General features: G+C 46.0%; 3 protein-coding genes across 3 annotated transcripts; all 3 read right to left on the bottom strand.

Moving 5' to 3' along the window:
* Positions 1-479: 479 nt before the first annotated feature.
* Positions 480-3,485, bottom strand: Pmar_PMAR023828 (conserved hypothetical protein; the record flags this gene model as incomplete). Its single annotated transcript, XM_002778613.1, has 5 exons — positions 480-597; positions 690-825; positions 1,315-1,492; positions 2,843-2,962; positions 3,396-3,485. The coding sequence occupies 5 exons, from the start codon at positions 3,483-3,485 to the stop codon at positions 480-482; spliced, it is 642 nt and encodes a 213-aa protein (XP_002778659.1).
* Positions 3,486-3,844: 359 nt separating this feature from the next.
* Positions 3,845-4,153, bottom strand: Pmar_PMAR023827 (hypothetical protein; the record flags this gene model as incomplete). Its single annotated transcript, XM_002778612.1, has 1 exon — positions 3,845-4,153. One exon carries the CDS (start codon positions 4,151-4,153, stop codon positions 3,845-3,847), a length of 309 nt encoding a protein of 102 aa, XP_002778658.1.
* Positions 4,154-4,225: 72 nt separating this feature from the next.
* Pmar_PMAR023826 (retrovirus polyprotein, putative) lies at positions 4,226-9,446 on the bottom strand (the record flags this gene model as incomplete). The annotated part of the gene is made up of 2 exons (XM_002778611.1): positions 4,226-5,562; positions 5,600-9,446. The coding sequence occupies 2 exons, from the start codon at positions 9,444-9,446 to the stop codon at positions 4,226-4,228; spliced, it is 5,184 nt and encodes a 1,727-aa protein (XP_002778657.1).
* Positions 9,447-16,125: the final 6,679 nt, after the last annotated feature.

Raw genomic sequence — 16,125 nt, 5'->3', positions numbered from 1 at the left:
TAGCTCCTCTTCATAATAAGAAGCTTTCATCACTTAGTTGTTACCTCAACTCTTTAGTTGATTTCGCGCTCGCCCGAAATTACGCGCTCGCCCAATAATTAATTTCCACAGAATTGCGTGTAGCATTGTACCGATACAGTGACTGAGCATGCAGCTATACCTCTATACTGGCTATTACTCGCCTGGTCGGAGGGGTGCTGCGCAGGAAGAAGTAGAGTAAGATTTGCGATTACACGGGTACAGGATCTACGATGATTCAGACACTAAGTATAGTACTTATATAATACTCTATAAGTATCTATCATTCTGGTTGTTGTAGGGAGGATTGTTGGCCGAGTATTCCAAGCCTGGTGAACTTAGTAGTTTACTACATATTCATACGCATCGCGAGTTAAGGAAAATAGGTCTTCTCATTATATGCAAATGACTAGTAAACTCAACAATCATATTCTATGACGTGAAACGTAGTATTGGTGATATCAATGCTTCTTTTTGCTCTTCGATTTGACACCCTTCTTATGTACAGTTTTCTTCTTTCCGAGACTCTTATCCATCTTCTTACTCGTGCCGAACTTCTTCACTCCGCCTGATTTACGTCTAAAATAAAACAACCTCACCAAGAATCGAACTCGCGACCTGTGGGTTAACAGCCACCTACTCTACCACCACACCAAACTTCCCGATGTTACTTCGGGACAACTTTCTTCACCGGTTGTGAATTGTCATGACCATCCTTGGCAACTTCCTGTCTCAACTCAGCAATGCGAGCATCAACAGCATCAGCATCATCATCGAATAACGACGTTGACGTTGTTACCATTACACCTGAAAACGGAGTCATCGAATATATACATGCAACCGCAACTACACGCTAGGGCTAAATACATTCCCGCGTTCGCTTCCCTCAACTGAACCGCATCTCATGGGTACCCGCGTTTTGCTTAACCCTCCGTAATGCATCAAGAACAGCTCTCGTAGTAGCGGGTTATCTTTCTTGAACCTTTCCCCTACCCCATTTTTTCCCTTGGGTGACGTAACTCACTTATGGTCAACTAGAATATGAAAATTCCGAGGAAATTTTGGGCAATCCTTGCTGGTTTTCTAAGCTCAGCTGAGATAAACGAACATATTCCCCTAACACTGCTCACAGCTGGCCGTAAGTAGGGCTGGATGAATTGAGTGCATCCAAAATTTGACCTTGCAGTTCTGTTACTGATACTCTCCTGATCAACTTCACTTGCCACTAGTATCGAAAATTATCACCCGCAACCGAATTTCCGCGCATTCGAAAATTGACCTAAAATTCAACACTACCTCCAAATCGATCGTCATCTCCCTCGTTTCCAAATACAGTCTCCTGCATATCTTCCTCCATCTTCTCATCAAGGTCATCATTCTCATGTTCTACCGGAAGATTCAGCAATTTCGCCTCCTCCGTATTTCCCAATGCATCAGACATATCTTTCACTGCGCGCGTCCAACGATTATGCACCTATGATAAAAATGAGCATTTCTCAATGACACGAATAGTATGGGGGAAATATGCACATGGTAAAATGAGGAAATTTTATACACTTTCACACTGGTTCGTTTGTTAACGTGTATATTTAGTGAGCAAACTGTCGAGCTCAGCTGAGGAAAGCGGCAAGAGTTTCACCCGTTTTACGCCTAGTGACGTATTACTCCACGTGAAAAACGCTATATATTACTTGTTTTCCATATGCACTTATTACAGCTACGACACACATTGTTTTTCCAATGTGCTATAATATCGACACTCATACGAGAAAAACCAAAATTATAGGTTTTACACGCTCAGGAATATTTAGCAAAATTGAACAAAAAATTTGCCGAGTGTCACAACCCGTTTTACGTGAAGTGGCGTAAAACTCGGCGAAAAATGCGATATTCACACTACGCAGTAGCCGTGAAAAATGTTTTTCATATCACTAGGGTGGTGACACTCCAATACAATAGCTCATCATTGCATAAACGATAAATAAAAATACAAAGAAAATCATAGGTTGAAACTCAATCGTTTTATAGACAGTAAAAATTATGAAACTATTTCCGGGTAATGTATCTTGGTAGAGTTTTACCCGTTTTACGTGAAACGGCGTAAAACTCGGTGAAAAACGCGATATTCGCGGTGATATGCAGTAGTCGTGAAATATGTTTTTCATATTACTAGGCAGGTGAAACTCCAAAATATATAATACGGTTTTACGAATATATACGATAAAATCAATTATAACATTTCATACGATGTCTAAAATCGGGTGAAAAAATATGCACCTGGTCAACCACCAGTGTTGATAACAATGTGACAACTCTGAGAGAAAATTTCAGGAATTTTTCCCCAATCCTCGCGAATTCGTATATATAAACTCTCATAAATAGTACAGAAAATCTCGAGCTCCGGTGAGGAAAGCAAACATAAATCTTCACGATGCTGGAGTTTCACCACCCTAGAGATATGAAAAACACTAGTGAGAAACATATTTCAGGCTGCGAATATCGCGTTTTCCACCGAGTTTTACACCACTTTATGTAAAACGGGTTGTGAAGCTCCACTAATATCAACCAACAATTTAACATAAACTACCATTGGTGCAATAAACCCGGCTCGCCGAAACCCGATTCTGGACATCGTATGAAATATTATAATTGATTTTATGGACATATACATATTCGTAAAATCATATATTATATTTTGGAGTTTCACCAGCCTAGTGATATGAAAAACATATTCCAAAACTACTGCATATCACCGCGAATATCGCGTTTTTCACGCCACTTCACGTAAAACTCCACCAAACTGATATCCCCAAAAATTTATGACCTCATCGCGCATTTCCTTCCGTTCGGCCACCCGTTCCTCCGCCGCCCTTTTTTTTATTTTTTCCTCAGCTTTATCACGTCGTTGTTGTTTCCGTTTTTGGAACCCTCTCAAATAGGTCGCCTGAAAATCGAGTCGAATATCAAAAATTTGGACAGAACTTTTTTTCGATTTTTTGATGGAAAAAAGTAAAAAAAGTGGGAAAAATTAATAAAAATAATAACGATAGTCAATAAAAATCACGGAAAATACTAAGTCACTTCAGACTTGAGATTGACAGAATTTTTTTCGATTTTCCGATGGAAAAAAGGAGAAAAATTAATAAAAAAAATAAAAGTCACGAAGCATAGTAAGTCACTTCAGACTTGAAATTGGCAGAAATTTTTGCGTACGATCATCACCGCTGAATGTCCTCATAAAATCATCATCAACCGAGGAAACATATCATAAATAGGAATCAATTCAACACCTATATGCGTAAATTTTTCACACTGCGATGACAAACACCCGAAAGGTTGAGAATTGTAAAAATATGAATTTTGTAAAATTATATTACCCGAGATTTGACATCAAAGTTGATGACCAAGCCTTTTTGTTGGTTATGTTTGTCCCTATGCAAACGAGTTGAAGTCGGTTTAGATGGCATCAGGGGAAAACGAAAGTGAAGTACGATATCGATCGGACATTGTGATATGATGACAATCGCGCTCGCCATGGTAATCGATATACTGGTTTGTTAAGGAAGTGCTGGTCGAAGGCTTCCGGAGGACTAGAACTCGATGCAGAACCGGACATAAGGATTCAATAGTTAGTGGAGATTGAGTGCAGACAGATCAGATAGATCCACGGGATCCGAACAATGGTTTGAACGGACAATATTTGAAACGGTCGGGCGAGAGCGAGCTTTACGCTACAGGGAGCGCACGCCATAAGACTGAATGGCTATAGACTCTTATCATCTCTCCTCCCCGTAAGATTGGCACAAATATCAAAAGTGAATTAAATCTACTGAATATATGCAATAGTAATGGGATTCATATTCTGGGCTTTACCGAAGTACTTCCGTATATTTCTGGAATCTTGAACAGTGCCGTCGGAAAGCTTGTAAGTAGAATCGCCAAGTACTTGTTGAACCAGTAGAGGGCCTCTCCATGAAGGAGTAAGGGGGTCGACGTTACGGACCCACTTCATCACGGAGTCACCAACCTTGAATAGACGTCGTCGTGCGACTTGTCGAGTGTAGGTTGATGGATTGATACGCGAGAGAGCATCAGCACGCATCTTCTCCATTACGTTGAGAGTGCTGTTGACCATTCTCTGTCGTTCCCGATCACGACGTCGAGCCTCGAACGGACAGAGTCTTCGTCGATAGTGTTGCTGACGTCTTCAACCGTCTTGAGAAGGCGTTAGAGCATCGAAACCGTAGAATAGCTCTTGAGGACTGTAGCCATATGTAGATCGGGTGTTGATCCTCCGCTGAGCTTTCGTGACATAGGCTGGCCACGATTCAGGATGTTCAGCACAGAGGGCCTTCAATGACTTCTTGAGACCAGAGTGTTGACGTTCTAATAGGGCATTGCGATGGGGGCTAGCGACAGGGATACATCTCAAGGTAGCACCTATGCTGGCAACCCAGGCGCGGAAGTAAACACCAGTGAAATAGCGGGCATTGTCGACTGTGAAGACTCGTGGGACTCCGACCTGATCGATCAGCCTTGCTTCGAGGATACCAGTGATGGTCTTGCTGGTGATGTCGGGAGTTGGAAAGAACCAACAATAACCGCTGCAACAGTCCATGCATGATATGATGAACTTGAAGGGGTGGGAGAAGGATTCCGACACAGGCAGAGGACCGACAATATCAAGGAAGCAACAGTCGAGGATCTTCATAGGCCTTGAAGTACTTCTCAATGGGGGACCGATGGGGTTAACGTTGCCCCGACGGCCGGCTGAGAACTGGCATGCGCATCTTGACACCACGTGTTGAACAAGCCGAGAGACACCAGGGATGTAGAAAGCCTTTACTACACTGTCGTGGGTTTGCTTGAGCGGACAATGACCGAGGAAGATGTGGATATCTTCGATAACCGAGTGAGCAAACCGTTGAGGTAGAAAGTAACGATGCCCATATCGCAACAATCCGTCGTTGTCAATGGTGAACTGTGAGCGGGGGAGACTGGCGAGCCTCTGACAAGTAGGGTCATTGGTCTGGACGTCTCGGAGCCAAGTGCGTGCAGCGGCGGGGTCGACTGGGATGGTTGCCACTTCTTGAAAGGTCGTGCGACCACGCCAAGCATCGAAAGAACGCCTGAGCAATTGAACCGGGACGATGTGCCTGAGCGCCTGTTCTGGACCAGATGAGGGTTGCTCATCATCGTTCGGAGCGGTGTCTTCCGTGGCGTCGACAACGTGGCAGTTCGCATTATCAGCAGAGTCAATGAGCTCATCGTAGACCTCTCTCTCCTCCCCATAATCAGAGATGGCTCGTGCAAGGGCATCGGGCCATACCGGAGAGGTATCTCGTGGAGACCAGCGGACATCATGTACGACTCGAAGGAATTGCTCCCAACGGTGTAGGAAGGGACCAGTGAAGTCGTTGGCGAAACTGCGCCACTCTTTCTGGACATTCTGGTTGTCGACAATGAACCACGACTCGTCCCTCGAGCAGACCGATACATTCATCGATGGCCAGGAGAATAGCGGCTCGCTCCTTCCAGGTAGAGCTGCGAGATGTAGCCGTACGAGGTGACCATTTTCCACCAACGAGTCGGAGGGGTAGAGCATGCAGTGCCAGGTTGACATCAGGGAAGAACTCTTTAAGGTTTGGGATCCTGCAACGTAGCGACGACTGAGTGGCCTCGCAGTTATCGTTGTTGAGCGGACAGTAGGTTGTAACCCTTAAGATGATAGCAGACCACCCATGGCAGTTGGCATCACTAAGGACAATGGTGCCGATGGCTTGACCGTCTCGAGCGGCATATAGAGCCGGTATACCACTGAGATAATAGTCGAACAGTGACTTGAAAGCCGCGTGTACAAGGGTACTCTGAGCTTCCACCTCCTCGTCGGTAATAGCAGGATCTTGGAGTCGCTTGGACACGTCAGTGAGAGCATGCAGAGCGTCAAGCTGCTGCTTCGCAAGGTGACCAAGGAAGTAGTTGAATGTACCACACCATGATTTGAGCCATGATACCCGAGACGAGATTTTGAGGTTCGAGGCAGCTGCGGCAACTTTAGGAGCTCCTCGCTTACGCTTGGCCTTGAAGGTTCCGTTGATAAACTCGTCCCATGCGAGATCGAAGGATGCCTCAGTGAGTACCCTCCGCGATGGATGCGGACGATAGCGTCCACCTGACTCGATGACCAGACCGCAAAAGGGAGTTACCGATGCCGGGCCGACAGTCTTCAGGGGGTTAACAGCAAAGCAATAGTCTTGTAGGACACTGGTGACGATAGAAAGAGCCTTCATAGAATCAGCTTTGGTAGGACAACCTAGCAGGATGTCATCTTGCACGAATAGGACAGAGCACGGGCAGTTAGCTTTTGCGAGAGCTTCTTTGATGGGGTTGTGTACAAGCCAATGTACACAGGTATGGAAGAGAATACTTGACCAGCACCATCCCTGGGGTATGGTGCAGATTTGCCAGACGTGCTCCTTGCCAGTGATAGGGTCGACGCTAGTGGTCGCTATCTTTGTCATCAGGGTGGGATGAATTCGGGCACAGCCGAAAGCATCCACCAGATCCAACCGACACCAGAAGTTGCAGTGGTGAATATCCGTGCGACGGAGTTGATCGATGGCCGACGACTGATATTGTTTAGAGGTAACATCAGAAGTGGGAGGAAGATCTCGTACCACAGATTGCGGGTAATAGACGAAGCGACCATTGCTGTCTGTCCGCAGTGAGAGGTGGTTTAGGGGCCTGATATCAGTAGTGATCCGATATCGTTGATGAAGATCATCAGATGGATAGACACGGGCAGGAGCGTTGTCATCACCGTGATCGAGCTTGTCGACGAGTACAGGTTGGAAGATGCAAGTGCATGCTTCCGGACAAGATGGCTTGACCTTGCCAGCTTCGGCCATACTCGTCAGGCGCGAATGGATGATGGACTGATCGACCACACTCCTCTTCCGTGATGGTGCTCTATATGGATAGATGAGAGCGTCCTCGACAGCAGGGAGCCTAGCTCTCAGCCTCTTCCGTTTGGGGTCTATGTCATCAGGAATGACTTCGACCAACGGGGTTAGAGCGGCTTCAGAGCGGGCACAGAGTGGGGTTGATGTGGCGGGCGCCGGACTATTTTTGGCGGAGGCCATGTTGCAAACGATGTCCACGCCTTTGTCAGAGACCAGCCGAATGCCCAGAAGTGAGAACATGTTACGGCCTATAAGACAATGTGGACGACACCCATCAACGACCAGAAATGAGATGGTGACAGTGCCAGCGGATCCAAGGAAGCAGGGGACCTTGGCGACAGAGTCAGCCGAGAGAGCCTGATTATTACCGAAGGTAACGGACACAGGCGGTGATAGAGCCTTGACATCAGGAGGCCTTATGATGTCGTTAGCAAGAAGAAAGTGAACGGTAGAGCTGTTCAGAATAGAGGCGTTCGCACCGCTATCCACGAGTCCCTGGATAGGACAATAAGTCTTTGGAGCATCATGACCAGCGACAAGGTTCACCACCGGATCAGCAGGGAGTGAACCGACGATATCATGAAGTGCTGTACGAGATGAAGCACAGGCGACGCTGCTGTGGATGATCTTTAGCTCAGAGCCGTCAGAGATCTCCGTTGCAACAGTGGACATATTGGCTTGAGTAGTGGATGTCATACTGTCATTGTTGATAACCTTTCGGCAGACACCACTCAAATGACCATTGCGCTTGCATCTACCGCACTTGAAGCTCTTGGATTGGCACTTGTGCTCGCTACCAGTACGGAGTCGGCCACACCTGTCACAACGCTCCTTCTGCTTGAAGATTTGAGTATGACGACATGAGTTGGCCTGATGTGAAGGCAACCCGCAGCGTAGGCAGTTATCAGGCGGTATACCAAGCTCTTTGGTAGCTAGTGCACAGATGGAGATGATCTGAGAATGATCGACCTTCTTGAGGCCACCTTTACCCGAACCTTGAGACCGTGACTGACCGGGCGTCATTGCCGTTAGATCATCGGGCAGGGGTGTGCCGTTGTCGAGAAAGGCGAAGAGTGCAAGCTTGTAAGCTTCATAGCCAAGCTGGCATTGGGGATCGATTAGGCATCTTCCCAGAACTTCACGGGCACCACGGAGACCGTCAGAGAATTTGGTGGTGATGTCACGGGCAGAAAGACCATGAGTATAGTAGAGAGCTGTGTATACATGTGCACAGTGCTCAAACCTCGTAGCATATTGACGGACAGACTCATTGGGTTGTTGGCAGATTCTCTCCCACGCAGCGGAGACACTACGCAACTCGAGCTTCGTCAGATAGGTATGGTCCAAGGCATAGATGATGATGACGTGACCAAACTTCTCGATGTCACTTGGGTGAACACTTCGTTCGACAGTGCCTTTGACAGGCTCTGGTAGACATGCCAGAACTGCCTCCGTAGCAACTTGTCGAGAGCATGGCACGCGCTCGATCGCATCAGCAAAGGCAACACGCCATCTAGCATAGGCACCACTGTGGTTAGGGTCGAACTTGAGGCGGTCATGTACAGGATGACCGATAAAGACACGAACCTGCTTGATAGCCTGATCGATAGGGCGCTTCGTGACATCAGTCTTAATCTGCAACGGACGAATACGGGGAGGGCATGTATAATTTTGATACCCCCCGAAGGTTGAGCATACGGCCGTGGGATTGTGCTGGATGTCGTAGTTGGAAGGGCCACCGATAGACGAGCTCACTTGGGAGACCGATTGCTGTTGTGAAGTGGTAACAACAGCACCGGTGGAGTGATAGGTGTTAGCCTGTTCACCTGCCGTGAGAACACCGGGTATGGCATTCGTGTTGGCTTGAGATGATTGTGCCATGCAGTGAGAGCGATGCTCACTGATGGCAGCGACCGATTCACGTTTCAGCTGTGCTTGGGTCGGAATGGCAACTGTCCATCGAATCTGATAGTGATCCGATGAGGAGAGGTTAATGATAACTCTCGCAAGTTGTCGTGAGACCGGAGTCACCCATGAGGGAAGGTCACAGCTGAGTAGATGGTCATCAGCAAGGCGGCAGAGATCGGCTGATACTGCTTCGAAGACCGAAGTCAATGAAGTCGTTACAACAACCACCGGGGCTACTGAGACGCCATCTGATTGATCAGAGCTCGCGTGTTCGCTTCCAGCGGGCAAGCTTGAGGACCCCGAGCCTGTAGCCGATTCCGACGCCGGGGCCGTTATAGGGCCGGGTACGGACATTGCTTTCACAGGCGTAAGGGCATCAGAGGTGTTTCTCAGAATGATCTGAACGTCGACGGTAGAACCAGCTTCAATGTCCTGGAAGCACTTGGACAGCAGTCTCTCGTTCTTGGATATGGATTCTCGGCATGCAGCCCCCAAGTTGTTAAGGAAGTGCTGGTCGAAGGCTTCCGGAGGACTAGAACTCGATGCAGAACCGGACATAAGGATTCAATAGTTAGTGGAGATTGAGTGCAGACAGATCAGATAGATCCACGGGATCCGAACAATGGTTTGAACGGACAATATTTGAAACGGTCGGGCGAGAGCGAGCTTTACGCTACAGGGAGCGCACGCCATAAGACTGAATGGCTATAGACTCTTATCAGGTTATATCATACTGATCGGTTCGAGCTAAGCTGTTTAAGCTGTAGTCTTATCTCTTTCCACTCCAATGTTATTACGGCTTATCTACATTCCTATCTTGCTTGTGTTAACTTACCATGGACATACCACCCCGAGGGTCATTCGCATTGTTCCTTTCCAATTATGGCACTCTCGTGATTCTCAGGTCGCCCTTGCGATGAAGGGTAGGAAGATCTGTCTCTTTTCATAACCTACTATTGTTGAGCCTCCGATTGAGTAGACTATCGAGTTACCAAGTTTCACCCGTGATGTGAAAAACATATTTTCGAGTGAAAAATATAAGTTAATAATCATTAATACTTATGTAAAGGTGAAGTACCACAACACTTCGAATTTATACACTTCATAAGACTTCCCAGCAACAGTAGGACTGCACCAAATGTCGCAGTTGCGAGGATAATGACAGCATAATCTCATGCGCCCCCCAAACTCCGACTCACCTTTCTTCAAAAAAATCTCGCCCGCCCTTAAATAAATGAATGCGTACCGTGCATTCATATGTTGCTCGTTCTGCAAGATAACGGTCTCAGAAACGATATGATATTATTACATATATCATATACACTTATCGGGTTGCAATTCCGGAATCAAGTATCACTTGTAGAGTATCGGTAATTGTGTTTGATGATCTGGAGCCGAGTCATAGACCCTCAGCAGTGTCTCAACTATATCATATACACTTATCGGGTTGCAATTCCGGAATCCAGTATCACTGCTAGAGTATCGGTAATTGTGTTTGATAGTCTGAAGCCGAGTAATAAACCCTCAGCAGTGTCTCAACTATATCATATACACTAATCGGGTTGCAATTCCGGAATCAAGTATCACTTGTAGAGTATCGGTAATTGTGTTTGGTGATCTGGAGCCGAGTCATAGACCCTCAGCAGTGTCTCAACTATATCATATACACTAATCGGGTTGCAATTCCGGAATCAAGTATCACTTGTAGAGTATCGGTAATTGTGTTTGAGAGCTACGTTATGAATAGGCAAAGGAGCAAATAACGAGTCGTCGTTACCTGCTCATATCGTCGTCGACGACTTACCAACAACTGGTTGTACCGAAATTAGTGAAACACCGGCGAAGACCCTCTCACCTTGCACAGAGTTATTTCTGACCAGGCGATCCTGATCGGTAGTAGTCCTCCTGTTACAGGTAATCTGTGTGCTCTCACACATACGACCGTGCTCCCGCCACCAGTCCGAGTGTAGAGGACTCAACTTACCACACAGGCGAGCCACCCGGGGTAAGTCTGCGACTCGGATGGCTAGGCCATAAGGAGGCCGTGAGCGGCGGCCTTGAGATATCAGGCGACACCATCTCTCACATATGGCGCAGAAGGCGTCTCCACTCATAGCCTCCAATATGGAGAACTCAATACTACTGATCTCAGCCACGCCTCGATCTAAGTACCGCATCAGAGTCTGCCGCCAGTGCTTTTTCCTATCTGCCCAAGCAGTGGTTGATGGGCGTCCGCGAGCTGGTGGCATCCTTACAACCCTGGATAGAGACAACCGGTGGTCCCTTATTCACCGCAACTCCGTGAATCGTAATAAAGGGTGTTTCATGCAAATGTGGGTGATTCCGGAACGCTTTTGCGCGTAGACGACTGAGTGTTTCGCGCCGAGACTTTGCAAGTCGAAAGTATCTGCAAGTATTATGATCTGGCGATCCTCCATTCCACGATTGTGAATTCAGTGTGCAGTCAATATTGACTCAATTAATCCCTCAAGGCATCTTGTCAAAATATTACATCTAAATTGACCCGAAATTTATTGTTATCCAGACTTGCTGCGAGTCACTCTAGAGCTCTATGTAGTCTCATAGAAGCCAGTACGCCGTACTGGCGGGTTTCCACTCTACGTGAAGCAATAGCTGTACTGAGTACGGCTATTACTCCTCATAGAATGGAAATATTTCGTGGTTTGATTGTCGGCATAGCTTGTTCATTTCGCGTCATTAATTGATGCTGACCTTCAAATTCTGCTACGGCACAGAGAAGTACAGGAGAAGACTGGACATCTCGGACGATGCCAGCAAGATCTCTTATCTTGATGTGATTTTGTTTCTGAGTGAAGCCTGGCCTAGTTTAGCCAGCCTGGCTAAAGAACAGATCCAGCTCACCTACGATGATTCTGACGGAGATCGTTGCCTTCTCAACGGGCACTCTCTTCGAGACGCTCTAGCAATTACTGCAGCTCTGCATTACTGAGGATAAAAATAACATATGTCTCACGCTATTCGTAACTGTTCGCGGAAAAGCAAGCTGCAAGGAGGATTCTGCGGGGACTCCAGTCGTGTGTGCTTCCAGGGACCATAACGCGACTCCCTCGACTAAACCTTCTTCGATACTACCAGATCGGTGGGATAATGAATAGATTTGGAAGCGTTTGAACTCCTTCGTCTGAGAGAGCGGTTTTCTGCAGGTGAGGAAGTTGAATCCGGATGACTTCGACTGTTCTTCTGCGAAGAAGATCGCTTCTCCATTCAATGTTTCAAGCCGAACGTCCCGCGAAGTCGATCGTCAAAAATCTGGTACTGGAGCCGACGAAGGCACTTGCAACCCTGTGAGTCTCACTCGCTCAGTCTATCGGTTGTTCACGTACAATGTGGACTGGTCTGGAGTAAACCCGATTTACTCAATCGCCGCTATAACTTTGCTCCGAATCGCTATAGCAGCTTGACAGCCCCGTTCCTTCTTACCTCAGGTATCACAGCTCAAGCTCGCTGGATCTCACCGGTGGATATGAAAAATCTGGTTCTGGGAGCTACAGAGTGGGTGCTATTGTGCATTGTTGTAGTGACTACAACGATGTAGTCTCGTGGTGGGTTTTCGCACCGTTGGTACTTTTTCAGCTGGGTTATCGTTGGAAGAAATCTTTGCCGAACGTTGTTGCGTACATTCGGACGCCACAACTGTCACATTTTCTCTGTTGATGTGATAGATGAGCATAGCGGAGAGATAAGGATATCGTTCTACAGCAGCGTAATATCCATGATTTATGGTCGATTCTCCGGAGCATCACCCCACAAATGTTGTGTACAGGCTGCCAAGGAGTGGCATGATCGGCTCCATCCCTCCAAGGTGTACCAATTCTCTTCGATGGGCGCCACGGTGTCGAAATGTAATAAGAACTACAACGCGACTGGTGCTGAAGTAGAGGTAGGTGGGAGGCTTCCATTGAGTCCTCAATGAGGACCTGTCATCGAAAAAAGGGACTCCTTTTCGAGTACTCGCATTTGCTATTGTAGCGTTCGTAGATTGTGTATCGCTCTGGCAAGGTCGGAGTCGAAGAGCTACATGACCACACACAGTGTATCCCATTTGATTCATACCCGAGGTACAGTCCCAAGTGCGCTTTTTGGAGCGTGGCGAAATCGTCGTATGAGATTTGGTGTAGAGAATTGACACAGAATTGATTATGGGTTCTAATCACCTCTCGGTTCGCGGCGACATCGCTAGCTCCGTGGTTCTGTTGTGGTATCGTTACTGTGTATCTCCTGCGACTTACCAGGTTGTACAAGCTCGACCAAACTGTACGCATTCTATAGCACACGTGCTTTGTTGGAAAAGCATGGGAGACTATCGATTATTACTTGTGATTTTACATACAAACTATCATGGAAGGGGATACCAGTTCTGCTGGTTGGTGGACTTGATAATGGCGGCCACTTCAGGCTGTTGGCAGCAGGAGTATCCGCCCGGGAGGATACCGAGGCGACAGCTGCCGCTTTAGTATCTATAAAAGATAAGGCTGCACAGATAGGGATTAACCACAATCCCTCTGTGCTGGTTGCAGATTCCGCCACCATATTTACAAACGCCTGGAAGCAAGTGAGTTGCAGCTGTCCAGGATTTTCTCATTCAGTTCAAATTCCTTAATTTGAAAGAAGGGATTTTAGTTCTTCCTCGTTCATAGTTATATTCATTTTTCACAATTTCAGATTATGCGCGTCTTTCATAGTAATGATCTTTCATTGTAATCTTTTCACATCATAGTTTATATTTCAGTTTTTCAGTATTTCTCTTAATTTTGAAAATTTGAAATCTTTCTTCTCCCTTTCACTATAGACCGTATGTCCAGTTTTATATATATTTCAAAAAGTTCAAGAATTATCAACATGCGATTTTTTGAATATAACGCCTGAATACTAATTAGTATATTTCAAATTAATCTCGATATCAATACAATATGTAAAAATCCGTTGACCATATTAATAATGTATATTAGAGTATAAGTGGGTTGAAATTTTACGAGCGTTTTCAAGTTCAAGTTTGTGTTGTTCCATTTCATGGAAAGAAAATCACTTCGCTTCGCTCATTGAGTTTGCGTACGAACGTAGCTCAGTCTTCATAAGAAGCTTTACGGCTTTCATCACTTTGGCACTTGTTGAGTGCTTGGTCTACTACGACTTTCCTCTAAGAAGGAATAATGTCACGGTAAATAAGACATTTACTGCCCAGCCCCCTTCTGTACACCACACAAAGGGCCCCTCAATTGCAGGCAGTCTCTTTTTCGACAAACATGACATGGATCGCTCCGCTGACGGCACGCATAGGTTAAGCGCTTAGTGCCCCCGTGTAAACGGATTATCGGTTTATGATGTTGCTAGTAACTCTATTAGAGTTAGTATCACTATCAATTCCTAGTGGTTAACTCCGTATGCAACAACGACACTGTTGAGTTAGCGCTGGGAAGACTCGACCTTTGAGGCAAGCGACACCGAGAGTAATGATCGTCTTGGTTGCCCAGCTGAAATCAGTAGTCTTATAACACTAACGAGAGCGCCACTATTTGGAGAGGTAAAGTGAATACGACAGTAACAGAACAGCTTACTACTAGCCAAGCTAGGCTGAGCTGGAAGAAAGAGATTCTATCGAGAGAGATGGGAGAAAAAGAAATTAAGAGACGAGGAAAGAGAGGCAGAAGAAAGCCTATCAAAGGCCGACACGAAGTGCGACCACTTATAATCAGCCCTAGTTCTCTTAATAAGACAGATTATGACCATTTGGTGTTTGCCATCAATGCTAGGTGTAACACGCTTTACGATAATTTACTTTTCTAGAGCTATACGGGACAGCATCCACAGCACACAACTATTGAGTGATTATAAACATAGGCCCGATCGCAGCTCCCCACACGAAACTCGTCAAGCCAACTCGCCCCACTGATCACTCTATCGTCCAATAGTTGTGTGATGTGAAATCCGTCTGCCCTTTCTAGGTATGGCTAATAAGAGGTCGTACTGTTGCTGTTGAATGCATCCTATTCCTCCAAATAGTAATGCACTGGCTAGTGCTGTAAGTCAATGAGGATCTGTGATGTCGAACAACCCAACGGGTAATCACCACCCTTCCAACTTCATCCGTGGCCATCGAACAGCCCTCCTCACACCATTGAGGATTGGAATTCAAGATGCAAACAGTAATCACAATTACATTTAGAGTTGAGGTATACCTTGCAGTTCGAGAACATATGTTTGGTTTCCTCAACTGAGCTCGTAAATTTCCTCACCACATTATGAGAGTTTTGGGCAGGAGTGCACAAAAACCAACGATAACTTCCCAAAATTTTCCCAGAATTTCCACATTTACAGCAACATAATTGGCCTTAGTCTTAGAAGCCATAATAACACAACAGTAGAGTTTTCCGAGTAAGTGAATACAGCGAAGCCTACCAAGACTCATTAGCTAGCTAAAGGGACCAGTGCGGGAATATATGCACATGGTGAACTACATGTGTTGCTAGGAATATGGAAATTTTGAGGAAATCTTGCGAAGTTATCGTTGATTTTTGTATACTTATACCCAAAATCGTGTGATTTTTCATAAAATAGTGAGGAAACCTACGAGCTCAGTTGAGGAAACCAAACATATATTCCTGTACCGAAAGGGACAATGATTCTGTGCAAGTGTCTCCGGAAAGGTCTGACACGTGTAGTTGACCATGTGCATATATCCCACATTGTTACCTTGAGTCGTAATGGCCTCAATCAAGTCACTACTAACTACAATTGAGTTCATGTTGATTATACTTCTCGAATTGCCGCGGATAATCGAATGAGAATAAGAAATTGAATTCATGCATGGATTATATGTTATCGATTTGTCTACTCACACAAGTTTCCTTATTCATGGGGTTCCACAGATTCGTGTCAGTAGCACTACTCTTCGCCTGCTTCGTTGACGCAGTCAGTTTGGAATGCTCAAATGCTTGGCATAAAATGGTAAATTTTGAAGTTTTACATCGCGGAAATTCCGATTTTTTTCAGACGCATTCCTCGGCATTCCAATTTTGGTACCAGCGCGAGCGAAGTTTGTGTTATATGATTTTCCAAAACTCAGTGGCGACTTGTTGTGAAGAGGTAAGTCTTTGAGGATGAGAGAATGTGCACATGGTCGACTACGCGTGCTGATTCGAATACTGAGATTAGCGTTTGTTTCCCCCGCATAGATCGTGTGTGAATTCACAAAATG

Source organism: Perkinsus marinus (assembly GCF_000006405.1).
Source record: "Perkinsus marinus ATCC 50983 genomic scaffold scf_1104296948516, whole genome shotgun sequence".
In the NCBI taxonomy this organism is placed as follows: domain Eukaryota; phylum Perkinsozoa; order Perkinsida; family Perkinsidae; genus Perkinsus; species Perkinsus marinus.
Note: the sequence above shows the minus strand (reverse complement) of the source record. Positions and strands in the feature narration are given on the sequence as shown.